The sequence below is a fragment of the Phaethon lepturus genome, unplaced genomic scaffold, assembly GCF_000687285.1.
Source record: "Phaethon lepturus isolate BGI_N335 unplaced genomic scaffold, ASM68728v1 scaffold14006, whole genome shotgun sequence".
NCBI lineage: Eukaryota > Metazoa > Chordata > Aves > Phaethontiformes > Phaethontidae > Phaethon > Phaethon lepturus.
In genome coordinates, this window is record NW_010547036.1 from 25,625 (window position 1) to 35,673 (window position 10,049).

Genomic DNA, 10,049 nt, shown 5'->3' on the forward strand with positions numbered 1-10,049 from the left:
ATTCCCCGACTGCTTTAAGCACCCTCTGTAATGTGGGTGCAGCCCTTTCCCAGCTTTAGAAAGGGTGAGATGAAAAGTCAGCTTCATCTCCCTTACTGCATTTATGGCGAATTGTTTTCTTTTCGTTTGCGATTCCCTGTGCCCTCATTGCTGATACATCATCTGGACTGCGGGAGCAAAAGCAGCCGTGGCAGAAGGGGCACCCATCGGCGATGCGGGGTGCTGGGGCGGTTGCCTTGCAGTAGCCAGGAGGACGTGGGTGCTGCCCAGGGTCTGGGACAGGGTCTGGTCTGACCTGCGCAGGGTCTGGTCTATCCCCCAAGGCGGGGATATCAAGGTTTGTGATAGTGGGTATCGGTGGCCTCGTTATTTCATTGTAATGGATGGTGATCGAGGGTAATGACTTCAAGTAGCCAAAACAGCTGAAATCCTAATCAGCATAGGTTTTATTTCCAGGCAGATGTCCCCAGAATTAAAAACAGATGGAAAGAAATACAGAAAGATCTCAACTGCCCTGGGGAGAGAGAACTTGTCTTCAAGAACGTAGTTTTCTATAAGATGTCAGCAAGTCTCTAAAATGATATATTTATTTCAATGGATAATTAGAAATACTAAGCAGTCATATTAAATCTCTTAAATAAAATTGCAGCTGGGCCCATTCGGTACATGATGCCTGCTGGCAGGAAGCTTTTTACCTGCTCTGCCGGAAGCAGTTGGTCCTGCCATCCCTGGGACAAGCTGGGCAAGCCCGAGTCTTGTTGATGTACACACTTTTCTGCAAGCAAGAGATACTGTTGTGTGCCTAATTTAGTTGTCTGGCCTTGTCCCTTAGCTTCTCCCCAGCTCATCCTCGCACCCTGCACTGGTGGGGTGGTTCTTTGGTGGGTGCAGCATGAGGGACCTGAGGTTTGCCATTGCAGATGGAGAGGACACACATGGTGCCGTGTCCTCAACGGACCTGATGTTGTGGTCCTCAAGCAGTGGTGGGCATCACTTTGAAACAGGCTGCCCAACCAGTCTGGTCCAAGCCTGGTATCTCAGAGCAGAGGGAGGGTACTGGGTGCCTCTGCCTCATCTTCTATAGTTTTCTGCAATTTTTGTTCTAAAAAGTATGTAAAAAAAATGAATTAAAAGCATCCTGCAACAAATGTTTCCCTTTTCTTCCTTTTTAGATGAACAGAGAGTCTTCATTGCTTCATATGGGAATTAAAACCCTGTTCTTGCAAAACACTAACATAAATAATGAGTGTGGAGGGGCTATTCCTGTGCTTAAGTGCTTTGCTGGATTGGGGCCTAAATTTTCTAAATTAAATGATGAATTTTTAAGTACCTGTGGAAATCTAGGGAAATTAAAATATAAATAAAGCAAATGCAATACAAAAGGTTACTGCAGCAATAAAATGAGACCTAAATAAAACATTTTTTTTAGGTAATTTCTTAGAAACCTGTGTTTTTTGAAAGAGGCTGAAAGATATCTAGGTTTTCTGGAATTGTGTCCAGAGGTGGGTGCTACGGAGGTGTAACATAGTGTGTGCTGCAAACACACTCATAAAGCTGTCTCCAGAATCCTGCATATGGTTGGGGTTCTGGTCATAGTTTCTAAGCCTAAACACAAAAGAAAATTAAAATACCATGTTCAGCTGGTGATTCACGATCTAATATTTATGCCATGTCTCTTTGAACCATGTTTATCTTGGAAAAGTTTGATCAAGGTTTCAGGGGTTAATGCTAAAGTAGATACTTTATTGCCTATAAGTTTTGGGTTGTTTTTCCACCATCGTCACCCAAAGAGACTTGAATTTAGATTTCTTTTTTAAGTGATATTAAGCAATTGTAAAACTTGCGCTAAGAATGTGCCATGAAGGGATACTCCTCTGCTGTAGCTTAGAGAAATTCCTGTTGCTGGTGGCTTTTTCCTCACAGCAGCAGCTGATGCAGAGGCTCTGCTTGCCTGCAAGCTGCCAACCAACATACATGGGGCCACCTCCTGCTGTCCTCAAAGCAGAGGTGGGACTGCTTGGGGAACGCAGCACTGCAGGCTGCCGCACAAATGTGAACCATTCACCTAGCTGTAGTATTTCAGCTTGGAAAAAAACAAGAGGTGGAACGCTGTAAATTGGAAGTTTTTGATGGAAAGCCAATATAAAAGCGGAGGTGGAGCTTTTTCTGAAGAAAACTAGGAAATCTGGACGCTTTCCTACCCTTGATGGTAGCCAGCTTGGTAATCATATAAAAATCAGTCTTTCTAACCCACCCCATTCCTCTGTTGGTTTTGAAATCAAGTTTTTGAGATGAGGACTGTTTCTATCCATGGCAGTGCGGAGCACCAAATATAGAGGGGTACCAATGCCAGCTGAGACCAGTTCTACTGTTCGCATATAACACAAATTTAAAGTATATACATTGGAAGAATTTCCCTTCATGAGAAAATACTGGCTCACACGATTACTAGGGTCAGGTTCTCAAGGGATGCTGACCTTGAAAGAGGGAATGATGTTTAGCAGCTCCCTGGAGTGGATGTTGCTCTGAGCCAAAACCCATCAAAATGAACAGAAAATGTGTCACTGGCTGAACAGGCTGTCGGTGGGGCAATGTTACAGACGTGTACCCTTTCCCTCGATTCACATAAGTGATTGCCATTGTCATGAAATAAATCTTCTTTCATTTCCTCTGTCATTTACTTACACGTATCTCGCTCACAGATTGTACTCCGATTATCTGTACTTTGCAAGTGCTAATAAATCTGCGGAAGATTTTCATGAAAAAGTGGCGGAATCGCTGCAGCTGTTTGAAAATTGCATGCTGGATTACTCACTGAGAGCCTGTGTCTACAACAACACCCTGAACAATGCCATGCCCGTAGGTATCTCCAAGAATACTTGATTCCTTGCTTGTTTAATGGTACATCGGGTCAAGGTTATTAAAATACCAAAATACTGTGCAAATAAGTATCAAGAGATAAAACTTTCTCCCTTTTCATTTGTAAAGCGGATGACATAAATATATGTGTAAGCACGTAAAAGCTGATGTACTGGCTCAGCTGTCTCCCCAGTCTGTTCCCTGATGAATGCCAACAGTAATAATACAGTCTTTCTATTGTGCAAACGTATGGAGGGCACATTTAGTGAAGATTACAGTTTAATGTGCAAGCTTTTTGCAGATGTCTCCAAAAAGTAGCTCTGGCAAGGATCTTTGTGGTACGAAATTGCCTCAAAATCAGAATAAATTATGTATTCTTTCGCAAGAAAAGGTTACCAATAACTAGATAAAACCTTTCTGTTTTTTAAAAATTGTGCACATCAGAAAATGATAAAAGGAAATACAGAAACTGCTGGCAGGGGAATGTGTAACAGGCTCAGTATTCCAAAATTTACATTTTTAGTGTAGAACTGACTCGTTTGAGGGGGGAGAATAATATGGAAAAGATTTTGTCTGGCCAAAAAAAAACCCGGTTCTGTTTGCTTGGGCTGTAAAGGACTCGGAGGGAATACTTACCTCCCTTGTCTCCGGGGTGAAGCTGTTGCCTCCTCCACTCAACAAAATAACCATAAAAGCGTGTATTGCACAGGCTTGGGCCCCACAGCAGTAGGGCGAGCAGGACGTTCCTCTTTCTTACTTACCTTGGCAGGTAGGCTGGAGCTGCTCGTCTTTGACAACAGCCTCCAGGACCTCCACAGCCACGCGCTGCTGCTGGGCACTACCGCAGCACTTTCCAGCCATCTGCTTGCGTAAATGCATTTCTTTCGGCGGGGGGAGAGAAAGGCAGAGAGAGAACCAGAAGGAAAGATCTTCCTCTTCTCTTCGTCCTCAGGGAACAGAACCAATCTTCATTTGTTGTTTCAGGCAGCCCTCTGAAGAAGGTACTTTTGAAAACGAGCAGAGGATGCCTCTTTCCAGAGAGCCACAAGCAGGTGTTTGTAATAAAACACAAATGCGAACCGTGCTCCTCAATGGGCTTTTTCAGCTGCTGCTTCAGCCAAGTTGCTAAAGTCTGTTACGTGCACGGTTTGCTGTGTATTGAAAACGAGGGGTTATTTTCCCTGGTGACCTCATTAGATTGCTAATCGTGCAACTACACCAGAAGAATTTTCTTTTGCTATTTTTTAATATATCCCTGAAACAAGGGAGGTGCCGTAGACCTTGTCGCTGCTGATAGATGCTAACCTGTAAAGAAAGGAGCATTTATCAGCTTATCCTCACTTAGAGTCAGTGAAAAGCATATTACCTGCAGAAAGGGGTGCCAAGCCAGGGTGATCAAACCAAAAGTCCAGACGTGGATGTTACGGAGCGGAGAATGGCTTGGGAAGCTCTACTGCTGCCCTGTGATCTGTAGCACAGATATAAAGAAGGCCGCTAAACATGGAGGCTTAATGTTATAAGCAACCAAAGACGCACATCAGAATCGTACGTTATGGTAATAATGACTTAGCAATAATTCAAAATGTGGCTTACTTTACCAGAATTTCTGTATCAATGTAGGTCACACAAGTCAGTGTAAGAAGCAAAAGAGTCTATTGTTATCTGACTTTATTGGTTCTGTGACTTGAAGAATACAACTTGAAGATGTTAAGTCTCTTTTATGAAAGATGCTTGTGACTTGGGATTATGTTTCGCTCTTCTGAGCCTGAAGGGATCTAGAAAAATATTTATTGTTGGAGTTGGAGGTTGCACAGTTGGAGGCTGGACTTTTAAGCGCGCCAGACTACCCTTTTTATGTTTCAACTTGTTATGTAAAATTGAGGAGGGAAGAAAAACAGAGATTAGGTCAGGACAGGCTGAAAAACTGCCGTTTCACATCGCTGGTCTAACATAGTCTGGCGCTCTCCTTGCGTACCCAGACGATGCGCAATTAACACTGCCTAGCAGCCACTGCTACTGCAGCTTAGATCTACATCTAACGATTGCAATCGGAGGATAAAGCAAATACACCCAAGTCCAATTCCTGACACCGAATCAGAAGATTTGTACAACTCAAGGCGGCATGATCTGGTGCAGCTGACAATCAGGGTAAAACGAGCAGCCTTCGGGCCTGGAGAAGGCAGCAGGACTAAGCATCTTCCCTTCCACTGCCATTCCACCAGGGACTGAAAGCCCTCCGTGTCTTCGTGAAGGCTGGGTCATCCCAATCGCTGAGGAGCAAGTGCATAGCCAAGCCCTTAGTAAAATGACATCTCTAACCAGTAGCGAGGCCATTTGCAAAGATTTCCTTAAGCTGTGCTGAAAATAAGAGGAAGATTAAAGAATGTTCAGATATTGTCTTTTTATGGTTCCTCAACAGCAGGTATTTGGGATTTTTGCCCAGAAGACAAGAGGCGAGTGTTGGTTTGTAACTCTAGAAGGTTGTAAGATGAATTAATTTTTATTTGTTTTGGGTTTTTTGTGCTTACAGGTAAGGTTACAGGTTGGACTTTATGTTGTGTATCTTTTGGACTGGCTGACAGTTTTTGACAAAGATCAGATACTCGTGCTCCGCTTGGAGGATCATGCATCAAATGTTAAATATACCATGCACATGGTGTTCCAATTTCTGGATCTGGGTAGGTATCTTCTGGCTGTTTTGAGATAAATGCAAAATATCATTATTATCCTTCTTTGTCATTTTTGCTTTATTAACAGACAAAACAGAAGCATGGGAATCTGTCTTGAAGGATGCATTAATCTTGTTGCCTGGAGTCAAGCAAAATTAAAATTCCCAAATTCCCATAGAAAGTCTGGTGTTAGAAGATCTTAACAAGACTATATCAAGCAAAAAATCAAACCCATTCAGAATGTAGGGGTATATCTTGCCGTACGGAAGCCAGTCCTGCCTCTGAAGGCAGTCAGGGCTTCTTTGTCATGGGCTTACACAGACGCAAGAGCTACCCCATGCAGTTTAAACAACTCTAAGTGCTGCTGTGGTGTGTATGCTGTTGCCAGCATGTACCAATCCAGAATCTAAATCTGAGTGTGATGAAAGGTTGTGTTTCTAGCCGGGGAGAAGGAGGAAATTGTGTTTTTCTGTGTTGATTGAGACATCTGTTGCTAATCCTCAGAGAAACGCTGGCAGACAAAATGTTGCCCAATGTTGATTTGACAGTAGCAAGAGGATGAAAATGTGGCTGCAAAATAGTCTGGCTGGTCCAAACACTGGTCTAGATGATAAGAAAGTTTTGAATGTAGCAGATTGAACAGATGAAGCGCTTGGCATCTTCTTCCTGAATATGGTTTACGCTGGAAAAGTCTGTGGGTTTTTATCTTGCTGAAGAACATTGTCAAGGACTTAGGTTTAGTCCTGGAATAGGGGCACCACTATACCTGTGTGCCACTTGGATCCCGTTGACAACCTCAAAAAGAAATTAAGAAAAGGGCTTGCATGATTGAGGCTTGTGGAGTTTCTACCAGCTATTAAACAACTCGCATCGTAAAATGAAATAACAGTGTAAAATTCTTGCAGCTCCAAAAGGGACAGGAAATTATATTCAATATCATAGTTGTTTTCTGAAAACAATTTTTTTCCTCCAGAAATTATTTATTCTGCCTGTTGTAAAGAAGATTAATTAATATGAAAGGAAAACATATTATTTCCATATTTACTAACAGTGATTTATTTTATGAATGTAAGCCTGTATTCAATATTCTGAAACATCATCACTGCTAACACAAATTCCGTTTGTCTTCCCCGGGCAAACCTTCTGATTTAGTCATACGTCTTCTTTAGTATGGGCATTTTTGGTGAAATATTTTAAGATAATATTCTACTTTTCCCCAGGACCCCTAAGTGAGAAACAAGAAGCTCTGATTACAAAGAGTCCTGCATCAAACACTAGACGACCTGAAGACAGAAGTCTGGGACCTATGCTACCAACAACGAAGGCAATTTTAAGAGATTTCTATAGACCTTTTAATACAAAACTGGCACAAGTTCTTTTTGATGATGCTTTTTTATGGAAGAGGACATAATATGTAAATTTAGTGCCACAAATACAGTGCGTAAAGGAGTTTTTATTTTTTTAAATTCTATTTTTGTGCGTGGATATTTACATCTTTCCCATTCCAAAGAGAAGCTGATTGATGAGCTGAGACTCTCACCTTCAGTCAGCACACTTCACAACAGTTATACCGCGTTTTCCTTGTGAGAATGTAAAGCATCTTGCTTATCAGTTTATTGCAACTTCTTTTACCCCGGCAAAAGAGTAGAGTGGAAAAGCATTAGCAGAAAAATTATGTCTTACACTCTCCACGGGGTTGTTGAAGTTTAACCTTCTCTAAGATGCTGCAACACAGAATTAGCATCAGTTTCCTACAATTACGCTTATAATCTCATTTTCAATATATGTTATTCATTCATTTTTTCAAACTATCAACATCATTTAGTCATTAAAATTTTTAATCGATTCAACCTCAGATTTTGTTTCTTTTTGTTAGCATATTCACAAATGGTCTTCACTCACACTAAGGTTTTTATGTTTCCATAATTCTGAAACAAAGATAAAGGATAATTGCATTTACATAAATTTCCAAGTCTAATTTGTATCTTTAAGATAAGTGGACTTTCCTAGCCACAATTCTTGTCAAAGAAAGTTTTATATTCTTATTATTTCGTGCAGATAAGAATGGATGACTGAAATCTGAACAAGCCACATTTAGCGTTTAGTATAACAAATCCATTGTCTTCCATATTTTGTTCATGTAAATATGAATTCGTATCATTTATTCATATCACTCGCACATTTTCCCAGGAAACCACTAATGGGCTTGATGTTAGACCATTTCTGGCCATGGAGAGCTTTTATGGAGTTTTCTGTTAGGTTCTACGTAATTACTCTTCTCCATTGCAAAGAAATATGCATTTTAAAATCAATATGAAATCTTGTTATCAAATGCATAAATGGACAGGATGCACAGTATCTTGCATCCTCATATAAAGGATGAGTTACCTAATGAATTAGTTGCATGTTATGTGTTTCCCTCTTCAGGAAAGTCGTCTACATCTACTTAAAAAGGTTGTGATATGCAGGCTTGAGAAAAAACATTTGAAAGTTATGGAGCAGCTTTGGAGTATCTGAAAGTTTTTTATTTGACTAAAATGGCCAGATTTCTATGTAAATGCACAGTAATTCAATATTTGATTTCAAACACACCTGGTTAGGGTCACTGTCAGCTACAGTCTGCGATCTTCCTGCAGGTGGAACTGGCCAGCATAGTCTACTAAGCTAGGGACTTTTTTAAGAGGCAAATGAAAATGCTGCCTGTTGGTAATTTCCTTTCAAGGGCTAAACTGATTCTTTCTTCTCTGAATGCGTGTTGAGTGGTTCAAATGAAGCTGGTATCTAGCTAGCAATCATCTCTAAGTGGCTTCATGTGCCCTTTTGACCTTGCGTTGGACCCCACAATACAGCTTGCTGACAGATTCACAAGTATATTTACACATACCAGGGGTGACTATTCACCATGCTCCATGGGGAAATGTTTTTCACCTTCTGTGTTTCTGAATTGGGAATTAATGCTGAAAACTTCATGAATCCTGAACATTTCACACGTGAATATGATTGATGACCTGTGAGATTTTTTGTAATGGAAATCCATTTCTAGGTCCTTTGCCAACTGGTAATGTGCTGTTTAAAAAGGATTGGGTCTGGTGTTTGGAAAGCCTAAAGCAGGTAATTTAGGGAGGCAGTTCTAGAGAACCAGAACAGGTTAGTTCTAGTTCAGAAATGCTTGCAGACCAAAAATTGTTAGAGAACTGAGAATGGACTATTTTAGCAGTGTTAAAAAAGTATCATGGCAGCATGAATCAGAAAATCAGAATGAATTCACCACTGTTTGCAAATGTGAAATTTTCAGTCAACTGTTTATTTACACTAAAGATTTCTGCCAGCTGTGCTCTGAATTAGAGTCAACATTGTGTGCTCAGGATAACTCTATACAGAATATTTGCTAACCTGATCTGCCATGGTCAAATATTTCCATTTAGTTGTCAGCTATAACCATGATCTAATGATCTATTATCTTACCAGCCCTAGAAGCTAATGAATGTAACTGTCATTATCTTTTAGCATGAGCATTAATTCCATGAACAAATCACACACACTAGTTTGTGCCACACTGAGTTATGGTGCTGAACTCTAATTTCTGCCAGCAGACCCATGCAGTCTGCCAGTGGCCAGGGGGATTCTCTCTGCCCTTTGCCTATGTATATAATCTAAATAAAAACATCCTTCATGGTCAAAATTTCTACTTTAGGCTGAATCATACGCAGCACCCTGCTAGATCAGAGGCTTGCCTAGTTCTGACTCACAGGAAGGAGAAAGGTTGAAGGACACCCAAGTGTCGATAAGCTCAATAAGAGAGCACTTGGTACACTGAGTGCCACCATGTTGTCTGTGGCACAATAAAACATGGGGAAGAGGCTATAGCTATAGATTATCTGTTAGAAGCCTGTGGTCCTTCCAAAAGTGAAATCTCCAATGAGGATGCTTTTATGTCTTCATCTCTTTCATGAGCTCCAAAATCAGGTCTCTTGATTTAACAAATTGCAACCTTACGCCGTTGGGTTGTGGCATGACTAAATATCAAAAAGTAGTAAATTAACTGTCAAGCGGGAATCTTGGAGGTAAGGATGTTGCTGTCTAGTCCAGACTGTAAAAACAGTATTGATCTGGTGACTCAGAATAAAATAAAATAGCATTTGATTTTCTTGAGTGATGTGATGCTGCTGGGCGTCAGACCCCTCTTCTTCAGCCACAGAGCAGACAGCATACAGCTGCCATTCAGTGGCTTCACTCCAGCCGCACAGAAAATCTCTGCATAGGATAAGGCTCATCCCAAGTTCTTCCAGTTCCCTTTACCCTTCTGTTGACAAATCTAGCTGTGAAGGAATTCAATATTCTTGTTATTATTCACTGTAGCACTGAGCATCCCCAGAACAGTAATTTGCTAAGAAATTGGGCTTACTATCAAGACAATATATTTTCATGTTTGCCAAAGCATATCAGTGGCTCTTTGCAAAGAGCTCAGAAAATGTGTGTTTCATACTGTGTTTTGTCTTATCTCTGCTGAACAAAAGTAAT

At 40.9% G+C, this 10,049-nt stretch overlaps 1 protein-coding gene across 1 annotated transcript in view; it reads left to right on the plus strand.

Annotated features, from left to right (window-relative positions):
* Positions 1–7,373, plus strand: part of CHST15 (carbohydrate (N-acetylgalactosamine 4-sulfate 6-O) sulfotransferase 15) — a 19,514-nt gene extending 12,141 nt beyond the window's left edge. The window contains 3 exon segments of the mRNA XM_010289522.1: positions 2,703–2,859; positions 5,390–5,537; positions 6,749–7,373. Of these exon segments, the coding sequence (XP_010287824.1) occupies positions 2,703–2,859; positions 5,390–5,537; positions 6,749–6,939 (496 nt within the window). The 3' untranslated portion in view covers positions 6,940–7,373.
* The last annotated feature ends 2,676 nt before the right edge of the window (positions 7,374–10,049 follow it).